The 24823-nt window shown below is 36.8% G+C and overlaps 1 protein-coding gene and 1 pseudogene across 1 annotated transcript in view; one reads left to right on the forward strand and one right to left on the reverse strand.

The window, feature by feature from the left end:
- GPR158 (G protein-coupled receptor 158) overlaps positions 1–24823 on the forward strand; it is a 323232-nt gene that overhangs the window by 208064 nt on the left and 90345 nt on the right. Inside the window, exon 5 of the mRNA XM_027121877.1 lies at positions 14310–14378. Coding sequence (XP_026977678.1) covers positions 14310–14378 — 69 coding nt within the window. The remainder of the gene's footprint in view (positions 1–14309; positions 14379–24823) is intronic.
- On the reverse strand, positions 594–1247 carry LOC113628436 (THO complex subunit 7 homolog pseudogene; annotated as a pseudogene).

Raw genomic sequence — 24823 nt, forward strand, 5'->3', positions numbered from 1 at the left:
CCCAGAGAGTTGTCTCTTGCCCTTTCCCAGTCAATCCCCACACCTCCTGCTCAGAGTTCTATCACTGTAGATTAGTTTTGTCTGTTCTAGAACTCCATATAAATGGAATCATGCAGTGTGTTCTCTTTTGTATCTGGCTTCTTTAATATATACTGTATAATCTTTGAGATTCATATTGACTGTGTGAATCACCACTTTTCCCCTTCTATTTCTGAGTGGTATTTCATTGTAAGAATATTATTATAATTTGTTTATTCATTTTCCTGTTGGATGGATATTTGTGTTGTTTTCCTTTTTGATTATTATAAATCAAGTTGCTGTGAACATTCTTTTTTGTTTTTCGACTTGAAAGCATTTTATTAAACATTTTTGGATGTTGCTTCCTACTTTTAAGTATAAAAAAGGCATTTCAATATAAACAAATATATAATGAAGTCATCTTCCTTTATGTGAAGAAATATGAATGAACTTTGCATTAATATTTAAAGGCAAAGTAGTTCATTGCCCAAACTTTAAATATCTCAAGAGCACAACAAATTCTGAACACACTAAGATCATGTTGCTACTTCAGTATTCTTGGGAATGGTGAGTGATTAGTTGCTCTGTGGTTTAGGATTGGTTTCCATTCTTGTTTCTTGAGCTTCTTCTACCTCTGAGAGCTTTTTATCGTTTTCCAGTGTTTGTTGAAGTTCATGGATGGTGCTAAGAAGAACGTGAAACTGTTTCCTTCTCAATTCCAGCTTATCTTCAATACTTCATTTAATATGTGAAAGATGCTCTAATTCCTTTCCCAGAGCCTGGAGCTCCTTTAATGTCTCATGCCTGTCTGGATGACACAGAATCACTTTTGCCAATGCATCATGTTCTTGGCTATCTTTTTGCGTTCATTTTGCTTGAAGAATTTGCTTTTTGCACTCAGCGATTTTTTCATGTGCTCCAGCAATGCTACCTTCTATTTCTTTGTAAATTTTTTCATAATTTTCCATTTCTCTGAGATTCATATCATATACCAGCAAACTTTTGCCCATTGAAAATTCACATTGGGACGGTGTGCTCAGCATACGTTGGTACTGGCTGTATCCCTCTTCCTGGGATCCAGAGTTGTGCCACTTAATGAAACTTTTCGCTAGCAGATTAATTTTCCCATCATCTCCAGTGCCATCTCCATCAATGAGGAGACGCTTCTGTATGACTTCGTTATCAGTCACGGCTCCCACGTGCGCGGTGGCGGTGGCCACTGTGAACATTCGTATACAAGTTTTTTTTTGCAATCAAATGTTTTTCTTTCACCTACGATTAGAATTGCTTGGTCATAGGGCAGATGAGTTTTTAACTTTCATAAGATGCTGCCAAACCATTTTCCAAAGTGGTTGTTATTGTATTTTATATTCCCATTTTATATTCCCATTAGCAATGTATGGAAATTCCCCTTGCTCTAAATCCGCTCCACATTTGTTATTGTCAGTCTCTTTAATTTTAACAATTTTAGAAGGTATCATTTTATAATTTTAATCTTTTCAACCTTTCTGTGAGATTAGAGTTTTAAACTGTTCTGTATTGTAAAAGCAATATATTTTACAGAGTTTGGAAAAGACTGAAAATTTTAAGTAATAATGTAAAAATTACCTATAAGTCCGCAATTTAGTTTTCTAAACATTTAGTAGAAAATTATTTTCATATATATAAATTATATAGTCTTATACTCTTTTGTCATTAAATATGCCCCCAAACCTTGAATTTTATGACATAATATTATTATACTATAGAGTATATTATAATTCATTTTACCATTTGTCAAGTTTTTGGGATGTGGATTGCCCCTAATTTTGTCCCGATATAAATAATACTGTGTGTGAAACAGTCTTTTTTTTTCTTTTTTTACATTTTTTTAAACATCTTTATTGGAGTATACTTGCTTTACAATATTATGTTAGTTTCTGCTGTATAACAAAGTGAATCAGCTATATGTATACATATAACCCCATATCCCCTCCCTCTTGCATCTCCCTCCCACCCACCCTCCCTGTCCCACCCCTCTAGGTGGTCACAAAGCACCGAGCTGATCTCCCTGTGCTATGCGGCTGCTTTCCACTAGCTATCTGTTTTACATTTGGTAGTGTATATATGTCCATGCCACTCTCTCACTTCATCCCAGATTACCCTTCCCCCTCCTCGTGTCCTCAAGGCCATTCTCTACGTCTGCGTCTTTATTCCTGTCCTGCCCCTAGGTTCGTCGGAACCTTTTTTTTTTTTTAGAGTCCATATATATGTGTTAGCATATGGTATTTGTTTTTCTCTTTCTGACTTACTTCACTCTGTATGATAGACTCTAGTTCCATCCACCTCACTACAAATAACTCAATTTCGTTTCTTTTTATGGCTAATATTCCATTGTATATATGTGCCATATCTTTATCCATTCATCTGTCAGTAGACACTTAGGTTGCTTCCGTGTCCTGGCTATTGTAAATAGAGCTGCAATGAAAATTGTGGTACATGACTCTTTGAATTATGGTTTTCTCAGGGTATATGCCCAGTAGTGGGATTGCTGGGTCATATGGTAGTTCTATTTTTAGTTTTTTAAGGAACCTCCGTACTGTTCTCCATAGTGGCTGTATCAACTTACATTCCCACCAACAGTGCAAGAGGGTTCCCTTTTCTCAGCACCCTCTCCAGCATTTATTGTTTGTAGATTTTTTAAAGATGGCCATTCCGACCGGTGTGAGGTGATACCTCATTGTAGTTTTGATTTGCATTTCTCTAATGATTAGTGACGTTGGGCATCCTTTCATGTGTTTGTTGGCAATCTGTATATATTCTTTGGAGAAATGTCTATTTAGGTCTTCTGCCCATTTTTGGATTTGAAACATTCTTATAACTAAATCTTGTGTGTGATTCAGATTACTTCCTTGGGGCAACTTCCTGCCAGATCACAGTGTTGTCTCATTGTCTCATTTCCAGTCTTTATAGCTCATTGTATTTAACAGAAATTCCAGAATCATGTAAAATCCCACGGTTGCCATCAGGCGTCTTTATCATTTGCCTACTTAAGAAGAATTCCTTCCTCACCACTATAGATGTTCTTTCTGTTAGGAAGTGATGCTCATGAATGTTGCTTTCCACATTAATTTCAGTTGTGATAAGTGTTCCACTCATGGAGGCACTCTGTGTGATGAGCATAGAACATGGAAACTTACCCAGTTTGGGTAGTTCTATGAAACTCCTGTGTCTACCGCCTGGTGTGTTACAGTGAAGACACTTAAAAAAACCCTATATTGTGTGAAAAGTCAGTGAAAGTAAGACCTGAGGAATGAGTTGATGTGAGCCAAGTTGATGTGAGTTGATGTGAAGTATCTAAAATTTTGATAGATACTTCAAAACTGCTTAATCAAAGGCTTCATCATTTTATATTTCTATCAGCATGAAAGTGTCCATTTTCTAGCATTCTAACCAGTAATTGATATTATCAGTGTTTTTAACTTTTTGAATCTAATGGATTAAAAATGATATATTTTAAGTTTACATTTCCCAGTTACTTGTGAGAGTGAGTACTTTTTTCTCATTTTTATTTCAATTTGTATTTCTGCTTTGAATTTCCTGTTCACAGCAGGGCTGTGATTTTCCATTTCATGTGTGTCTTTATATTTCAGTGGAGGTTAGTAAAGGTTGCTTCAGGAGCTGCTATCCAATGCTATTTTAAATGACAGCTTTAAAAGTTGGATTTTGAAAGTGATAGGGGCAAGGTTGAGTGATACCATTATATAATGTCAGTTCTGTCGATTTCCCTGGGCAAGTTTTTTATCCTCTTTAAACCTCAGCCTCCTCATTTATAAAGTGGGGATAATAATAGTACCTACTATTTGTCATGAGGGTTAAATGTTTTTGTGAGGATTAATTAATATAAAGTGCCTAGGATAATGGCTGGCACAAAAATTCGACTGTCATCATTTGTTACGTAATGTTGTCACTGTTGTTACTTATTACCACTTTTATTATCAACATTTTGTTAAAGTCAGAGGTGTCTTTGGGAAAAATGGCACTGAATGAGCAAATTAGCAATACTAGGTACAATTTCAGGTCTCTGTTTTACCCAGTACAGTGGTTGTGGATTTACTGCCTTTCCCCAGAGTTGGCTTTTTCATTCCCAGAATTTATGCATTTATACTTCCTTCATGGTCTTAAAGATGTGGTCAAAAAAGAAACAAAGAGAAAACCATAGTAAGTGGAGTATATTCCTGGGGGCGGAAGGAAGCCGCTCTTCTGGACCTTGAAATCAAACCTGCACAGCATGTCGTGAAACCTGTCACATGATGAAAGCTGGATTTCAGGGGCACCTTCCTTATTATACAAACTTCTGCTACAAAGACAGAAAGAATAAAGGGAAGCAAACCTACTCGCTTAGCTTGTCCTCAACAAAGGCTTAGGGGATTTTCTGAGGCACAGATGTGTGTAGTTATGGTTAGATAGACTGACTCAATGGAATTTAAATGCGCAACTGGGAAGAAAAGACTTTTTTGAAATATGAATGTCTTCTTTAAAAAATCTTCAACAGAAGATGAGGATGATGGGGTCCCTCTTATTCCTAAAAGGAGCCTCTGCATTCCAGTTTCTGATTGAATGTAGATACCTTGGTTTGCTTCCATATAGGAACAGTCTCTGAGGAAACTGTCATAGACAGTGAGGTTTGGGGGCACCAGGAGGCCCACTGTGCTGATAGCCTTGCTTTTAACTTTCAGAGTTCAAGGTCTTTGCCTTTAGGTTTTAAGTGTTGGCCGTCTACTTTGTCTTCCAAGTCCTACCTGGAGGAGCAACCATTAAACTACTACGAATCACTAACACCCTACTTGGCATTTATTGTATCCCTTTTATTTAAAGAAGGTGGGTAAAATTAAGGCATGGAAGAAATTAGAAGTTGGGGATTAGGAGAAATAAGGGAATTCCTTTGAAATGTATGCCCAACTTGAAGAGGGCAGGCCTGTATGAGATGACAGAATTGATTGAAGTAATGGAGATGAAGACAAGAGTGAATACAGAGGCAGGTGTCTGTGCCCCCCCCACCCCCCCGTCCAAGAATTGATCGTACGTTGACAGTTTCTTCTATGTCCCTCCTCTCTCCTTCTCCCTCCTACCTCCTCTTATTAAGATTTTGACTGTTTAACTTATCCTCTGAGTTGAAGAGGAGCCCATGGATTAAAAGTGAAGGATTTTCTCTCCACTTGAATGTGCATCAGCACGCATTACCTTCTCACTCATTTACTCAGGGAAACAGTTGGTCAACAAAATTTGGAGGGGGTTCTAGAAAATACCAAAAGTAAAACTAGGAATATTTCATAAAATCCACTTTTATTTCTAGCCTATAGATGTAGATTTTAGATAGTTTGACTACAAAATAGGCAATTGATTGCCATTAACCAGGATGGGAAACATGAAGAGAAAAGCAGATTGCAAAATGGAAAAATTTAGTTTTTGAAATCTTGAGTTTGAGGTGCCTATGGGTCATTCAGGTAGAACTGTTTTATAGCCAACTGAAAATATGGCGCTGGAGCTCCAGAAAGAGGCTTAGGCTGAAGATACAGATTTGGAGGCATTACTTTAAAAAGCTTCAAATATTATTTATAGAAAACTACTTTAGTAATAGTTCATCTTTCAATGAGGTTAAATACAATTGCTTTTTAAAAAACCTTTTACATTGTAAAACTTTTTTCTAAAGTTTGGTTTTATAACATTGTTTTAACTTTTCAGTGATTCTCTACTGTCAAATTTCGGCTTGTACTTAATTATTTCTCTTGTATCTTTTTGATTTGATAGTCTAATTCAAATGCATTTGTATAATATATTTTAGAGCAAAGAATAACTAAGTAGGATCCAACGAAGAGAAGAGAGAAGACTAATTAAAATAACCCTCAGTTAGTGTGACCTTTTTGTATTCTATATTAAAGAGCATCTATTTCTAATTAAAACATGAATTTATTATTTGAAAATCTTTCCTGAACAATGTTCATAATATAAAATATAAAACTTTAAAATATCAAGATAATTAATTGCAAATATGTTATGACTTGCTAATAAACATTAAGACTAACTGAAGTAGCAGAATTTAGTGAAACAAATGGTTAGAATTGACAGTCACAATGTAAACAGGATGTTAATTAATATGACTCCCATTTTTTCCACTTTGTCTTTTGCTAAACAAGTTTAAGAGTGATACACTCCATGTGAACTGAATTTCATAATACCCATTTAACAGATCTTCTTAATGCACCAAAGTTTGACAAAAATCAGAATCCAATTTACTCCATCTAATCTAGAAATATTTATACTATTTTAGAGATAGAATTTCGAATTCCTGTTTCCATCATCTTTGCATCTAAGTAGCAGTCATTCTCCCACAACCCTTTATAGTCTACCTTTGTTTTTGCCTGTCAGATATAATACTGCTATTTTAAATTTCTGAACCGCTTACTCTTCTTGCAAGTAGGGGGCATCTCTTACACCTCATTAAATCATCTATTTGTTTATCCACCAAAATGCTCATCATATTTCTTTGTACATTTGTAAATGTCTTATCCGAATGGAACTTTTTGTTAGACTATCTCCAAATATCAGACACAGTATGAAATATCTCTTCATTTTACACTCTGTCTAGTCATTCCATGCACTTCCAAACATGCTATAGAAGACAGACAATGTGTTAAAGACAAGCTTAACAGTTCTAAGCAATTCTGTTTCTGTTCTCACATTTTTTCCCCCACTTAAGAAGCCTGAGGAGAGTTGATGTTGTCCAGCTAACATCTAACGGGCCCTATTGCCTATGTGTGAGCAGTAGTATTTTAAAGTAGTCACCTTACAGATCACAGTGTTCAACATACCAAATGAAAAAAAAATTCTGAGATTAGAAAGTTCAAATGATGAAGAAAGATTGCTTAGATTTGTTGCTACTTAGCAATCAGGTGAAACCGAGCAAAAAAATGTCATCTCTTGAATTTCTCTGGGTATAAAATACACTTAAGTTTAAAACAATGATTGGTGTCAGACTAGATGATATTTGAGTTTACCTCAGTGTAACTAAGATTGATTTTTGAAAAAGTAAGCAAAGTGTTTTGTCTCATTAATATCAAATTTTAAAGTACTTAATACTTTATGTTTTAATTACTATCATTCCATTCCATTTTCATGAGGGGGAATTTGTTTTTTCAGTGATCTACTTTTTATTTGAAAATATATCCATTACTCTCAATAGCTTTTTTTTTTTTTTTTTTTTTTGTGGTACGCGGCCTCTCACTGTTGTGGCCTCTCCCGTTGCGGAGCGCAGGCTCCAGATGCGCAGGCTCAGCAGCCATGGCTCACGGGCCCAACCTCTCCGCGGCATGTGGGATCTTCCCAGACCGGGGCACGAACCCACGTCCCCTGCATCGGCAGGCGGGCTCTCAACCACTGCGCCACCAGGGAAGCCCTCTCAATAGGTTTTAATCAATAATAGAATAAGCAAATGACATATTCTGTTTCAATAATTTCATGCCACTTTACTTAAGTAATCCTTCTCAAGGCAAGATTCTTTTTGTAATATCTTAGGCTGTACCATTCACTTCGGTGTGCTTTTTTGACACTTAAGAGAATTCATCTCCATGAATAGAGTGTGAATTACTCTATTTATTAGTATTGAAAAAAAAGGGAATAGGAGGTTGCAAATAGATTATAGAGAAGTAGCAGCTATTTTTGTAAAGAAGCTGTGGGAAAAATGAGGACAAATCAGGACATAATCATCTGCATTTTGGGAATGCATTCCAGTGGCATCTTGCTGGGGAGGCTGAGTGTGGGAATGACAAAGTCTAATAGGAAGTGCTTTGGCATTTAAGTTGCTTTGGTCATAAGCACAGACAGGTGACCCTGGCTGAGTAAAGGTGATCCAAAACGTTCCTTCTCATGCATCCTAGTTATTCTGCATCTCTGCAACAGCAGTGAGAGTCAATCACTTTGAGTTATAAAATCAGGCACTGAACTCCTAAAAGATGAGACACTTCTAGGTGTCCACATCATCTGAAACAAAGCAAAGGGGGAACAAGGCAAGCATCTCACGAAATCCTGCAAAGCAACCAGGAGACGTTTCTGCCCAGCAATGCATGGTGAACCATAACTAACAATGAATGACTGGTTGTTTTTTATTTCACATATATAAAATATCATTGACTTTTTTCTTAGTGTGCTGTACTGTTTTAAAGAATATGAAACTATGTATACGTTACTCTGAATTTTATTTTTGGATAAACTTATTTTTCTAAAAGGTCTTAAACAACACCATTGCAAATTACCATGTCATACAAAAATGAGCTTTCTTATGAAGTCTTAGAAATTTAAAAGAATTCCTAATTAAGGCCATGTGACAATTTGTTTCAGTGTTTTACATAAAACTGTCAGGAATTTTAAATTGACTAGCAACCTTTTTTTTATTATTAATTAATTAATTATTTTATTTTATTTATTTTTGGCTGAGTTGGGTCTTCGTTGCCGTGCGCGGGCTTTCTCTAGTTACGGCTTGCGGAGGCTGCTCTTTGTTGCAGTGTGCGGGCTTCTCATTGCGGTGGCTTCTCTTGTTGCAGAGTACGGGCTTTAGGTGCGCGGGCTTCAGTAGTTGTGGTGCACAGGCTTTGTTGCTCCGCGGCATGTGGGATTTTCCCGGACCAGGGCTTGAACCCGTGTCCCCTGCATTGGCAGGCGGATTCTTAACCACTACGCCACCAGGGAAGCCCTAAATTGACTAGCAACTTTAAAAACTAATATCTGAACCAAATTCCTTAGTTGTAGTTTATTTTTAAATACTCTAATAATGCTACATATTTTTTTATTGTAGTATTACATTCATTTCTGTTCCTTTGGGTAAGAAGGTGACTGAGGGACAGATTGGATGTACAGAGGAAATCACCCTGACTTGGGACCAGCAGCGGTGGATGATGGGACCTTGTTCTGTTACTCGTTGGCTGAGTGAGCTTAGATATGTTGACACCACCTCATCTTTCTGCCCATGAAAGATTGTCCATGTCCATTGACTGAGAGCCTGCTCTGTGCCGGGCAGCATGACTACTAATCTTTACAGCAGCACTTCATGGTGGGCATTATTACACCCATTTTATAAATGAAGAAAGTGAAGCTCAGAAGGTCAGGCAACTTGCCCAGGGTCACACTGCTAGTGAGCCGCCAATGCTGAGATTCTGAACTGTCTGCATATAAAGCCCATGAGTTCATTCCACAAATTTATAATTCTCTGAGTTATTTATACTTCACTTTGGGAATCTCTATCCTGACCATATTCTGCTTTTTTATACCTTTTTTACTGCTGAGAATTCTTCTGAAAACCTGTTATTGATTTTTAACTAACCACATTTTGAGCAATTGTTCCTTGACACATTTTTCTAAATCTGATTGGTTTTTCAGTGTGTCATCACAGATCATCTCTAGACAAACTGATTTCATGTAGTCTGTCAAACTGGATGAGTCTATTCTCATCCCTTTATATAATTGTAAATAAAATTATTGAAAATAGTATCCTCTTACCTCTCAATGTCAGGATTCTTTTCAGGACATCTTGCCTCCAATATATTGTTGTGTAATTATTTCATCAGGTGGTTGTCGGGTTTCGTTTGTAATCTCTCTGTCCGTGGTTTTCTCTACAGAAATAGAAGAATTAAAAGAAAAAGTGCAGCTCATGAGAATGTTCTGCCAGAACGGCAAATTCTTTTCCTAAATGCTGTAGAGTTACAGAGTCCTGGTTTGTCATCCAAACCTATGCTAATTCACTCTTTTCAGAATCTGATTCTCTTGCTTTCGTATATTTTCATCGTACATGCTGAGATCCAGCTGTATAAAAATGTCTTCAGGCTCAGGGGTTCCTTTTGTAATAGAAAGAAACTTTAATTGCTGCAAGGCTGAAGATATCAGCTGTGTTCAAAAACAGCTACACTGTTTTAGCAAAATATACATTAATTTCCCCAGTGGTGAAAAATGTTTAAAAAATATAAATGAAGTAGTTAGTCCCTATAGGATCAAGGAAATAATGACAGACTATTTTAATTATGTTTAGAAGTTCAGACTTTAGCGTTCTTATCATCTTATTACTTCCAGTAAGTTAGCTTCCTAGCTGTGCTTCATCTTATGCCTCTGTACTTTACATCTGGAGATTATGGAATTTAGATGCTGACTTTGACATAATTTTATAAAATTGGTGTCGTAAGATTAGCCCTTCTCTTTTGTCTACAGGTTTGATATCTGGCTGCTGTAATTACCTCGTAAGTCAGTTCTGAAAGTTTAAGAACCGGGGAAAGCGGGATGCAGTGGAGTGAGGTAGAATCTGCTCTCCTCTTGAGTAGAATCTGCTCTCCTCTTTTGTAAACTCTGGAGTGATATTTATTAGGCTGTATGAGTCTAAGCCAGAGAATTAGGGTCAGTAGCTCCCCCAGGTTTATATTCACCTATAAGTGTCATACATACATTGATCATTTTATGCATGTTGTCAGTACTGAATAAAATTTATTAAGTAGATATTAGTTAGGAAGGGCTTTGTTTAGAGTTCTTTGCATATTGTGATACCTAATGGTGGAATTTTCTAATAGTTGAGTTGACACATCTTAGATGATTTTTCTTTAATTTTATTTATTTAATTATTAAAATGTATGTTACACAGCAGTATATGACTACATCTCCAAAGAAAGTAAAGTATTTCCAGATAAGTTGATCTATCCTCAAATCTACTTCTCCAGGAAATAAAATACATTGTTATCAGTTTGGTATATATCCTCCAGACCTGGATTTGATATTTTATATATATATATATATATATATATATATATATATATATATATATACACACACACATACAGACAGACACACACACACACAGAAAACATATAGTGTTGCTTTGTGTGTATGTGTTTTATATAAATAGTACCATACTTTGTATTGTTGATCATTTTTCAAGAAAGTTTTTCAAGGGTTTGCCAGTTTGCAGCTCTGGTTAAAAAGAGTTCCATACCACCATTTCTATCTCAGGCAATACTGTGAAGGAGATGAAATTTTTTTCTTGGTCTCTATTATTTTGTGCATTATCTCTTTCGTCCATTTTTATTTTTCAATCCCTCCTCTCTCCTTTCTCATCCCATCACTTAGACCTTAAGGAAGGGATTCCTATCCTTCACTTTGAACGTAAGTCAGTGTATTACTTACAACACGTATATTAATTGTTAGCACCAAGTACAAAATAGAACGCTTTGTTCCAGTTAAAAGAACTTCCAGTACCAATAAGACAATGTGGAAATGTTTTAGAGAGCATGAGATTTCTTCTTTGTCCCTGAAGTCCCACCTGTTAGGTACCTGCTCATTCTGTGAGGCCATGAGCCAACTCAGCCCCACCATATTTTGAAAGAAAATGCACAAATTTTGAACAGGGCTTACATTTGGTTATGGAACCATTTGTCGGAGTTCCAGTTTATAATTTGAAATCATGGGGCTCCTCTACTCAGCCAGGAGGAAGGCAGTGAGGTATTAAGAGTTCAGCATATCCAAATGAAAAGGAGACAGATTATTTGCTCTGAGAATATGTAACAGCATGTACCACTACAACTGTTTTTATGTGGTAGTGATGGTTGTAACATAGCTAAGAGCCCAGTGGCCCAAAACAAAGAACTTCTGTGTTCCCTACCACCAGGCTTTTGCTCCTCTGGGGTCATTTTGGACCCCAAACTTTAAAAAAATGTTCACAGCTACTTACATATACCTCTGTGGTTTTCAAATTCATGATCCTGCTGCTGTTTTCTACCTTAAGGAATGCATACCTACTTATTACATATCAGGCAAGATGCCAGCCATTTTTATATACTTTATATTTTATCAAAGATGTCAGGTTTAATAAGGCAAAGATGAGGATACCCATTTTACAGGTGAGGCCATTGAAGTTCAAGGTCACCTAACTAAAGTGGTTGTTTCATAATTCAAACTGAGATGACGTTAACTGCAAAGTCTGTCTTTTCCATTAAGCCTTGCAGCTTCTTTTTATATCCCTTGTTTTCAAACAATATTGCATAGACTTTTTTTTATAAGCAGTCTTGCATTATATTTTGGACTCACTCTAAATTAGTGTCATTTTGGAGAAAGTTTAAAAACTAAACTATGGAGTATTCATAATTAGGTATGAATGTAATTTGCCGTGTTGGAAATTCTGCCAGCCAAAACCCATTTAAAGTCTTGCTGATAGAAGTTTTCTTTTCACTAAGAGCATCTGCTAGCTAAAATAATGACCAAAAGGGAGAAGCCACTCGAATAATCAAGTCTGTTCACTGACTAAACTTGTTTCTCTGTTCCCAAATTCTTAGATTAATGAAGACCCTGAGTTGTTTTGACGGATTACACAAAGTATTCCTCTGTGTCCTCCCAGTGTTTTCAAGAGGAATTAGAATTTTCCCTGGCTGTCCAGTTATCTGACACTGTTTTTGTTTTTAATGTAATGGACTTGTGGTTTAGCATTTCACTGCCTTTTTGTGGTTGCAAAATTAATTGAACTACTTAAAAGTATTTCCCTGTTAAGATATCATATTTACATCAGGTGTAATTTGTGTATACATTTTACGTTGCATTGAGTGAAAACACAGGTGTTCTAGAACGACCTGTTTTTGTGTTTGTATTCTTAACCGATATGTTTACTCTATATTGATATTTGAACTCATCAAAGCAAAATTTATTATTCTAAATAAAATTGATAGTTTGGTCTTTCATTTCTTGTCACAGCTCTAAGCATTTTGCTTTGGGAAGAGAATACTATTTTGAGTCTAACAAAATATCTTAAGATTATTGAATATATTTATGCTTAGCAAACTTTAAATAATCAGGAAGCTTATTTGAAAATCAACTTATTCTTTTGAATTTTGAGTTAATAATTTAGGCATTTCATAAAGTGAGATACCTCTGTTTTTAAATGTGATTTATGTTATTTAAATAGTGAAGCTCTGTTACTGAGTTTTGGGAACGATGTTTTGACATGATGCGAGATGTACCACTGATTTGCTAAGACCTTGTACGTATTTTTGTTTTATCCACTGAAACCATTGCTCAGGTATTTGTGAAATGGCTTAGGGATAGCATTCAGAAATGCATTTGTGGAAGTCTCACCTCACACTAGTCAGAATGGCGATCATCAGAAAGTCTACAAGGAACAAATGCTGGAGAGGGTATGGAGAAAATGGAATCTTCCTACACTGTTGGTGGGAATATAAATTGATGCAGCCACTACGGAAAACAGTATCAAGTTTCCTTAAACTAAAAATAGAGCTACCACATGATCCAGCAATCCCACTTCTGGACATGTATCCAGAAAAGAAACTAATTCAAAAAGATATATGCACCCCAATGTTTATAGGAGCGCTATTTACAATAGCCAAGACATGGAAACAACCCAAGTGCCCATCAACAGACAATTGGTTTAAGAAGATGTAGTATATATACAATGGAATATTACTCGACCATAAAAAAGATTGAAATGTTGCCATTTGCAGCAACATGGATGGACCTAGAGAATATCATACTAAGTGGCGTAAGTCATGGAAACACAAATACATGATATTACTTATATGTGGAATCTAAAAAGTGATACAAATGAATCTATGTACAAAACAAACTCACAGATAGAAAACAAACTTATGGTTACCAAAGGGGGAAAGGGAGGAGGGGGAGAGATAAATTAGGAGTATGGAGTTAACAGGTACATACTACTATACATAAAATAGATAAGCAGCAAGGATTTACTGTGTAACACAGGGAACTATAGTTACTATCTTGTAATAACCTGTAATGGAAAATCTGAAAATATATGTAACTGAATCACTTTGCTGTACACCCGAAACTAACAATATTGTAAATCACCTATACTTCAATTAAAAAATCAAATTAAAAGAATATCCTTTTTGAAAAAAAAAAGAAATGCATTTGTGGCTGATGTTTCAGCAATACAGGCAAGACTTTCTGTGTCTGTGAATTTCTTAGATTGGAAGGATCTTCTAAATAGTGTTCTCAGTTCAGTGATTCAAATTTTAGACAACAAAATTCTGTGAAGCCACTGGCAATATCATTAGGTCTACCACCACCTTTATAGTCAGTCTTATTGCATGTTTCAGTTAAGTCCACCGGTCTGAAATATAAGCCAATTTCTGGTTATTTCCCCCCACCAAAGAATGTTGTTCTGCTTGAGGCATTGTCACAAGAGCTTAAATTCTTCCATGCCTAGAAATGTCAATTTACATTGACATTTTTATTTTTGTTGTTGTTTTTAGAGCATCAGGGCATCGGGCCTTATCCTGTTGGAAACAATCCTTTTTGGGTCTCTGCTTCTCTACTTTCCGGTAAGTAACATATTTTTATAATTTCATGTTTAAAATAGCCATTTTATTTTGCTATATACGTATACTATATTATATATACTATGTACTATATGTATATATGCTTATATATATTTCTATATCTGTATGCAAGTTTGTATACCTATATCTATATTGTATAAAATGTAGATGTAGATATATGGTAGATATATAAACAAGGGCTTTACAGATATTTAAATCCTGGCTCTTACCTATTGGTAAGACAAGCTGATTAGCATTTCTAAACTAACCTTGGTTTCCTCTTGTAAAATGGAGCTAATTATTCTTTTCTTCCCAAATTTGTGAGAAGTGTTAACTGCTTAAGTGAGCTCACATATGAAAGGCATGCTTGGTATGTACATATAAACACTGGTTTCCTTCTTCTTCCCCCTCTACCTGAATCAGAACCGTGAGACACACCAAGTAGTTAATGCTGAAAATTTCCAAATGGTCACGTAGACAAATAAGCAGAATAAATGTGTGTGTGGTACTAGTGGTGTGGAGAATCATAACAGACCTTCCTGTCGCACTAGTTACATATCTGTAACCAGAAGATAAGTACTGATTCTACTAATTCAATTCAACCACTTGTATTCAGCAGTTCTTGTGTGTTAAGCACTTTGCTAATCTGGGAGTACTCTGTAAGTGAGAGAAACTTGCTTTCTCTTCTCAAGAAGGTTACAGCTTAGAAGAGGAGATGAGGAAGTACAGGTAATTATAATATAATGTGACAAAAGTTAGGAAGAGTAGAAGAGCAGGATGCTGTGGAGGCACTTAGGAGAGACGCCTAACCAAGTCTGGGGAATAAAATATCACTTGACCAAGATCTGAAAGATGAATAGATGTTAGAGAAGGAAAAAGTAGGCCTTCCAGGGCACCACATTCTTTTTGGTTTTCCCCTTACCTCACTAACTGCTCCATTTCAGCCTTCTTTGCTGATTCTTAATCTTCTTTCCCACTTTTTACTACTTGAGTGTCTCAGGACTAGTCCTTGTAGCTTTGCTTAGTCTACATTCTCCCTTGGGATCTCGTCTAGCCTCAGAAGCTTTAAATGTTGTTGAATTGACAATGACTCCTTACTTTATATCTCCAGCCTAGACTTTTCCCCCAAGCTCCAAACTCATTTTCAACTGCTTACCTGACAACTCCATTGGAAGGTCCAGTAGAATTCCCTGTCATGTTCCTAACTGAGATACTGACCTCCCAAAGTCAGCCCGTCTCTCTGTCTCCGTTGACGGCGACTGCAGCCTTCTGGTTACTCAGGCCCCACACCTGGGAGTCATCCTTAACAACTCTCTTTCTCTCACATCCATCAGAAAACCTTCAAAACATAGCAAAGATCCAGCCACTCCCCACCAGTTCACTGTTACTGCCCTAGCCTAAACCACAGTCACTGTCTTCTGAGTTATTGCTGCATTCTCTTCCTCCATGCTTACCCGCTACGATCTATCTTCAAAATATCAACCAGTTAGAATGCCAAAGTTAGACCATGGCATTCCTCTCCTCAAAACTCTGAAAACGTTTCTCATTTTACTTACGGTAAAAGCCAGAATCCTTAGGATGGCCTTCAAGGCCCGACATGATTTGGATCCTGCACCTGCATTACTTCATTTTCTGATCATCTTTCCTGACTCACTGTTTACAAGCGTTCTTAATCTACCCAGGTTTTCTACTTCTTGAATTACATTTTATATTTCTCCTTAAGATAGAAATGTATTTAGGTATAATCATTTTTATTTTTCCATACAATTACCCATATTACTTAAGTTTTCTAATTTACTAGCATAGAGTTATACACAGAAATTAATAATAGAAGCGGTATAATAATACAAAGACTGTTTATCATGCCTGGTACTGTTCCTGTATAAATGGCATGTTGTACATTGTAACATTTAATCTTCCTGGTTGAACTACCAGGCAGGTATTTAACCAAAGTCATAGAATCACCCAGTTACAACGTGAAAGCCTGAAATGACTTCAGTAATCTGAGTAATAATCTTAATCATCTGAATATCTTCTCTTGCTCTGCCATCATCTTTTTCGTGAACCTCTGCTATTTTAAAATATATTTTCTACCCAGTAGCCAGAGGGGTATTTTAAAATATCAAATATAACCTCTCACCACTTCTATACCTTCTCAGTGTTCTTAGAATAAAGATCAAAACCCTGACATGGTTTATGTTATGTAAGTGTGGTCCTTACCCCACCCTTTCCCCCCAGCCTCATCCAATACTACTTTTCTCTTCACTTTCTGCATCTACCTACCCTGACCTTCTTTCAGTTTTTAAATGAAACAGGATCTCTCTCATGGTAGGTATAATAATGGCTCCCCAGAGATGTCCACAGTCCTAATTCCTGGAACCTGTGAATACGTTACCTTATATGGAAAAGGGAACTTGGCAGATGTGATTAAATTAAGGACTTCAAAATAAGGAGATTATTCTGGATTATCTGAATGGCCCAAGTTTCATAAGTGAAAAAGAGAAACAGAAAAGAGAGAGTCAAAGAGACAGCATCATGAAAAATATTGGACTGGCTACTGCTGGCTTTGAAGATGGAGGAAGGGGCCACAAGCCAAGGAATGCAGGCGCCTCTAGGAGCTGGTAATGGTGAGGGAACAGACCCTCCCCTTGATTTTAGTTCCATAAGACCCATCTTGGACTTCTTACTTCCAGAACTGTAAGATAATAAATCTGTGCTATTTTAAGCCACTAAATTTGTGCTATATTACAGCAGCAACAGGAAACTAATGTGCCTCTTCTCATAGGACCTTTTTGCATGCTTTGCTTCAGTTTTGAAGAATCCTCCTCTCTTCTTTACCCTCATTCCCATCTCACCAATTCTTCTATTAACAACTAGTCATCGTTTAGATTTCTACTTAAATATCACTTTTTCAGGAAAGCTTTCCTTGACCGCAAACTAAGTCAAATTCCTTATAATAACTTCTCATGGACTCCCTTTCTTAACCACACCTATCTCTAAGTATGCATTCAAAAGTGCAATTATTTGGTTAGTGTCACTCTCCCACACAGACTCTAGTTCAGGGAGAGCAATGGCCTGTTTCTGTGTGGCTCACTATTGTACCTGCAGCACTTAGCCCAGTACCTGTCACCATAGTTGAAGCACAGTAAATATGCAGTGAATGAATGAATGAGGTTATATTTGGATGCATTTAGAACTGTATCCTAAACTAGTGGCTATTGTCCTATTGAAATAGCCTCCAAAGAATCTGCTGGATTGTGGAAGACCAAGAATGATAGTCCTATTCATACTACTTTATTTAGTGCATACAGCTAGGCATTAAAACACTTTTTAATGTTATTTTTAGGTGTTAGCAAATTTGGGTTTATTTTTTACTTATTCAAATCAAGTGGCCATAATAAGGAGCATGGCCTAAAAGCTATAGAATTTTAAAGCCTCATAAACAGAAGAGGTATTCTAGAAAAGAAGGACGTTTGAAAGAATAGTAAATGTTAGGCTGCTAAATGTTGAAAGCAGTTATTAGAGACCCTTTCATTGACTGGGATCCAGTCTTGAAAGTCACCTAATGGGCCTATACTTGTGATGATATCAAGTACAAAGAAAAAGAGGAGAGAGAAATGGAAATTTAGAAAGAATAAAAGACAACACTTCTGCTTGACAATTCTATTGTGCCTGGGAGGAAAAAAACAGAAAAGAAGACTTACCAAAGCAATTCTGTCCAACAGGAACATAAGGATGCCTCATCATGTTGACTTCATGTTTAACTAGCTGTCTAGTTCATCTTTCATAACAGAAATTCTTTCTGCAACTGCTTGAAATATTAATGTGTAGCTCTCAATTTCATGCCGCATACCTTGGTTTTTAAATAAGTTAGTGTTCATGCTCTGATGGCAGAAAGGGCCAAATCATTTAATGAAGATTTGGATGTAGCATAAGATACAGGAGGAGAAAAGACATTAAAATATATTATTGATTGAGTATGGAAAGGGAAGTAATTTTATTTTAGGTGAGAAAATGGAAGATGATGTCTCAGAAATTGATAATAAAATCTTTGGCTACATAGGGAATGTTTATGCACATGGGTGTATGTGCATAGAGCATTCTTGACAAGAAGAATAACTTGGTCATTAGACCAGAGCTCATTGGCTTCCTTGGGTGTTGCAGAGTGAAGTTTATGACTTTGGGCTAGAGTTTTTGCTATAAGGAGGACCTCTATAATAAATGATAAAGGTGATTAAGTAAACCTAATATAGCCAAATGATCTAATTATTTGATGGTGTAAATGTGACCTATATTTATCTGTTAAATATTAATATCTTACTTTCTCTGTTCCTTGTGTGGCCTGTACCGGAATTGCTTATAAAATTTTTACTTGGGGTTGCAGTTGTTTTAAACAGTGTTCTTGAGCAAAGTAGAGTTGTTTTTCGGGCTGGGTAACTCCATGGAAGGACGCTTTGAGGGGATTCACTGTTCTACTGAGTTGTTATGCAGTGAGCCTTTTCTTCTTTTTATGCCGCATGTTGTTGTACAGATTTGCAAGAATTAAGGTTATTTTTGCCTTTTCTAAGCAATCTTAGACTACAGACGATTTCATAACAATGCTTATATTGGAAAGTCCAAATTAGAGATTATCATCATTGTCTAGATAAGGACAAACCGAAATCTGACTAAATTTAGCATTGTTATAATTGGGTAGCAGAGAGCTGAAGCTTTTAAAACATTTTCTTACAGATTCTCAAAAGAGACTCATGATTTGAAGTCCACACATTTGTGAACAAACGATTAGTCCTCATAATCACCTAAAACAACTTTCATACAATTTATAAAAGAAAGAAAAAAAGAGCTTTAAAAAAATCAACTAAAGTATATTTTTCTTGCTAAATCACATAAAACGACATATTATGGATTAATAAAACATATTAAGTAATATGGAATCTAGACGTTTATTTCTAGCTTGACCAAACCACCGGTTTCAGCTAATAAAGTAAATTTTTTCCCTTTAATCTTCATTCTCTATTTGATTGATGGATGTGCCCTTCTATACAGCACACCAGTACATGTATAAATATGGTACTTATTTTCATGTTGTTCCCTCCGCCCCAGCCCACCCCAAGTCTTATAAAAAAAAGAGCTGCAAAATATTAGTACTGGAAGGGACATCAGACATAACTTAGTCTTGATTCAACCTCTGTTTTGCAAATGAAGGAAGAGAGGCTGCGAGAAATTTCAGCTCCTCCAACTTTCCTCAGCGAGGTGATGAGAAAGGCAGGACTAGATTCTAGTCTGTGGTTTCCTGGTCCAGCACTCTCTTCACCCTAGGACAGTACTTCTGATGGAGGGGATGGATGTGAGATGCAGATGGCATTAAACTGCGTCATCAGGGAGGCTCGTGTTCTACCCCTTCATCAGTCACCTTTCCTCATTAGGCCTCCAAGGAAATAAAAGGCACAGAGGATAAAACAGGGAACCAATTTGAAATAGCTTTAGGTTTGGCACTAAGGAGTTTGATGTAAAACTTCTGTGAGCTCAGATGGACCGTGCTGTTGAGCTATGTGAAGTTTCTGATATTCAATTGTTTTACCTACAAAAATAGAAATTTTGTCTTTCAAACTTAATAAACAATCCCATTAGACCATGTCAGGTTAGTTTCAGTGCCACAGAACCTCACTCAGTTAAGAGACTGCTTTCTCTATGGTCCCCCCAAAGCCTAAAACTAAAACTTGGACTCTTTTCCTCCAGTGTAGAGCATGTGCAGCCTCCAGAAGCAGAGAAAAAACCGGGAGCAGGTTGCTTCCATGCGTAGAGCTTAAAGGGCAGGAAATAAAGGAGAGAGAGTTGAAAGTGGGGAGGGAGGGTGAGAATCAGACCCTGAGAATATAGTTGAAGCAGCCAAGTTTTTAATCCGTTTGTCTTATTTTTTATTTTGATGCTCAAATTAACCCAGAATTGGCCAGTGAGAGTCCCTTCAAGCTGGCTCCTGCCTTCTTTGGATATGATTTTGCCATTCTTTGAGCACTTCCCTCCTTTCTATTTCAACAGAAAGTACTCTCCCTACCCCAGCCCTGGAATCAGCCTTTTCTCCAAGGAGCTCTGGTGCTTTTTAGGGGGAAATGGTAGCAATTCAGTTCTGAGACAGATTCACTTCCATTGTGACAAACGTAGGGCAGAAAGTTCCCAGTTTTACAACTAGGCCAATGTTACAACTAGGCCAGTGTTTCTGGACCCTCAGTTACCTAGGAGATTTTGTAAGGAGATTTCTCCTCAACTCTAAGATTCTATCCTTAAGACTTAAGATTCTATCCTTTAAACTGATCTAGACTACATCTTACTCAGTGCCATTTAGATCCATTTGGCTTGGTACCAGAGCCAAAGGGAAAAAGGAAATCGGAAGGAAAGTTACGACTCATGAGCACAGCAACACTGTCAGAGAAAACGATAGCATGGGGATGGCTGTTTCATGCTGAGATAGCTCAAAGCCTGTGGGGATAGAAGACTCTTAATCCACAAACAGCTAGAGGATTTCAGGAATATTGGCTAAAATATTGAAATCAAAAGATGTCAGAGAACTAGACCGCCTCTTCAGGGGAGTTGGAAGCATGTGGTGCCAAGTCACTTTGTTCTCTTCTCTAGTGTAGTTTAGAGGAATAGAAGGAATGGCTGTAAATGCCCTGGGGTTCTGTGCAGTTCCACTTCTCCCCTCCTTCCTGTGCTCCTCTCCCCTACCAGCCTCCAGACAGAAGTCTGATTTGATGGGTAGGGGCAGTGGTTGCCTACAGGCAAAGGCACGGAGGCTATCCAGTGTGAGTATTCTAGCGCATTTGGTGAAGAGTCTTGGGTCAGCGATGTGTCAGGAAGTAACTAATAATCTTCTTTTAGCTGAAAGACTTTTAATAAACCGAGCCTTAAAGAGTTGAGAATTGGACCCTTAGTTTGTCAGTGAAAAACAGCAGTTTTCATCTTTACTAAAATAAGTACCAATTCGACTATATGCCTCTTAAAAATACTTTGTTGTTTTTGTGAAATATAATAATTTGTTATTTACAAACTAGGACAAAATGGAAAAATACAAGGAAAAGATCAACAAAAAGTTGTTATTATCCAGAAATAATCATTGTATACATTTGATCATTTTAGACATCTGTATATGCACATATATAAATTGAAATAGAAAATGGATGGATGGTGGAAATTGAGACACAGATAAGATTACTTTGAGGTTTTTTTAACAAAAATTTTAATTGTAATCTTTATTATTTTAATTTAAAAAACTGAGGTGAAACAAGTTACTACTGATGTTTAGATAAATGAATCTTCACAACAAGGATTATTAATTCTAAAAGATCTTTCTAAAGTTAAATTGGGTTAATTTTTTTTTTCTTAGCTGTGTGTTTCAACTTTAGATAGTATCACTTGAATTCAGCTGACAGGCAAGAAATTGAACTCAGTTTCTTTCGCCCCATCCTCCCACTCTCCCACTCTTTGAGTTTTGTTAGTTAATAATTTTGAATTGTTAATGTTTATAGTATGCAATTTTGAAACTATAATTCACATAGTTGTTCAACCTTAGGTCTATATTTAATGTCTTCTGCTAATCTTTGTAACCTGACTTCTTCAATCCTCAGTTCTTTATTTTGATTTGGCCCTTGGTTTTCATGCAGGAGTATTGAGTTCTGTAGTTCTTGAGTTCTTACATGCTTGAGAATCTCCACCCATTGTCCTTAAACATGAAGAATAAATTCCCTGGTTATAAAAAATTCAAGACACTTCCTATTGCTCAGAATTTTGTCTTTTGTCTATTTCCAGATCTTGAAATAGCCTGATTTCTCCCTCCAATGGATGACTTGATATTTCTGCCTTGATGCCAATAAGTCATTCTTTAGTCTTGCAATTAAATGATCAAACTAGGAGTTACCTTGAAATTTATCATCCTGTTATTTTTTTTTTCTTGGATCATGGTATTTCTTTTCAATATATAGATGTAAGGCCACTCTAATTCTTGGAATGGTTTTAAATTATATTTTTAATTTTTTGTTTCTTCTTCAGGAACTTGAATTATGTATACATTGGATTTTCTTTTCCTTCTGTATCTATGTTTCTAGTCATTAGTGTATCTTTGTCCTTTTCTATTTTGTTTTGTGTGTTTCCCTCAAGATTCCATGATCTTCACACTATTCTCAATTGTGTTTGTTCTGCTTGAGTTGATTCCAATATTCCTTTAACCTCTCTTAAGTTTTTAATTTAATTTAATTTTCATATTTCCCCCTTCCCCGGCATTTTTTGGACTGATTTTATCTCTTTCTGTTTTTCTTTTCTCTTCTTTGATCTCTATTCTCTTTTTCTTTGAGCTTCTTTATCAGAGGAAATGTTTCCTGTAATTTTTTTGAGGCTATGAGAATTATTTATTTGAACTTTCATCAGTTTTCTTGGGTAATGTCACTTCTGTTATCCATTCTTCATCTGCCTTTTCCATCCAGTATTTAAACAGAGTCTGTGCTGTTTCCTTTCTGATTTTTATTTCTTTTTCATTGGGATAATTTTTTTTTATTGTGGTAAAATATACATAAACTTACCATTTTAATAATTTTTAAATGTACATTTCAGTAACATTAAGTTCATTCACAGTGTTGTACAATCATCACTATCTATTTCTATAACTTTTTCATCATCCCAAATTAAAACTGTATCCATTAAATAATAACTTCTCATTCCTCCTTCACCCCCAGCCCTTGGTAAACTCTTTTCTACTTTCTGTCTCTATGAATTTGCCTATTCTTGGTGCTTCACGTGAGTAGCATCATAACACTATTTGTCTTTTTGCGCCTGGCTTATTTCCCTAAGCATAATGTGTTCAGGGTTCATCCAGGTTATGGCATGTGTCATAATTTCATTTCTTTTTATAGCTGAATAATATTCCACTGTATATATATACCACATTTTGTTTACCATTTGTCAGTTGGTGGACATTTGGGTTGTTTTCGCTGTTTTGCCATTACACCTAAGCTGCTATGAATATTGGTGTACAAGTATCTGAGTCCCTACTTTCAGTTTTTTGGGTATAGGAGCAAAATTGCTGGATCCTGTGCTCATTTTCTGTTTACTTTTGAGGAACTGCCAAACCATTTTCCAAAGTGGCTATAGCAATTTACATTCCCACCAGCAATGCACGAATGTTCCAGTTTCTCCACATCACACTTTTTATTTTCTCTTGTTTATTTATTTATTTATTTATTTTTGCGGTACACAGGCCTCTCACTGCTGTGGCCTCTCCCATTGCGGAGCACAGGCTCCAGACGCGTAGGCTCAGCAGCCATGGCTCACAGGCCCAGCCGCTCCGCGGCATGTGGGATCCTCCTGGACTGGGGCACGAACCCGCGTCCCCTGCATCGGCAGGCGGACTCTCAACCACTGCACCACCAGGGAAACCCTCTCTTGTTTATTTTTAATAGTCATTTTAATGGGTATGAAGTGGTAGCTCATTGCGGTTTTGATTTGCTGCTTTTCATTTTTGAATGAAGCAGTTTTTTTCCAGCTGTTTTATAAAGAACTAGGTGGAGAGCAGCAGGAGGAATAGGTTGAGTGAAGCCGCCTCTTCATTTTGAGATCACACAAAGCCCCGTGGTTAGTCTGTATCATAATTTGGGGCTGCACCTTCTTCTTTCACCCCACTTTGGCTCTGGCTCTTTTCCGTGGCTAGTGTGCTGCTTAGGTCCATCAGCGAGGATGGCTTGTCTCCAAATCTGTCTCCAATCTGGGATGATGCTGTGTTTCTACAGGAAAATTCCCCAGTTCTCCTTTGGCCCCCTATGCCCTAAGATTCATTCTCCAATGAACAGATTGCTTCCTGACTGAGCTCTGGATTAGGAATGTAACAGCTCTACGTGTATTTCTTCATTTTGGTGCAACTTTAACTCTTGGGGCTTCTCTTTTCTCCCTTAGGGATTCTCATCTATCCTCATAGCTTAATATACTCTCCACATGCCAAAACCAAATAAATTTATATCTCCAGCCTAAATCTCTTTCCTGAATTCCAGACGTGTACGTGCACCTACCTATTCAACATCTCTACTTGGATGTCTGGTAGACATCACAGACTTAATACATCCAACACTTAATTCCTCATTTCATCACCACCACCAGACCTGTTCTACCAGCATAATGCCCCTTCCAGTTGGTAGCAGCTCCGTCCTTCCAGTTGCTCAAGACAGAAACCTTGGGTTTATCCTTGACTTCCCTTTATCTCTTGCATCCTGTATCAAGTTTATCATGAAATAATCCTGTTGGTTCTATCCTAAAAGCATATCCAGACCCAGCCATTTCATACTGCTTCCACTGTTAGCACCCTGGTCTGAGGCACCATCGTTGAGCATTAAATTATTGCAATGACCTTTCTAAACTAGCCTCCCAGCTCTCCACTCTTGTCCTCCTGTAGTCTGTTCTCAACACAGCAG

Source organism: Aethalodelphis obliquidens, unplaced genomic scaffold (assembly GCF_003676395.1).
Source record: "Aethalodelphis obliquidens isolate GAN/ISIS:26980383/991018 unplaced genomic scaffold, ASM367639v1 scaffold23, whole genome shotgun sequence".
Lineage (NCBI taxonomy): Eukaryota > Metazoa > Chordata > Mammalia > Artiodactyla > Delphinidae > Aethalodelphis > Aethalodelphis obliquidens.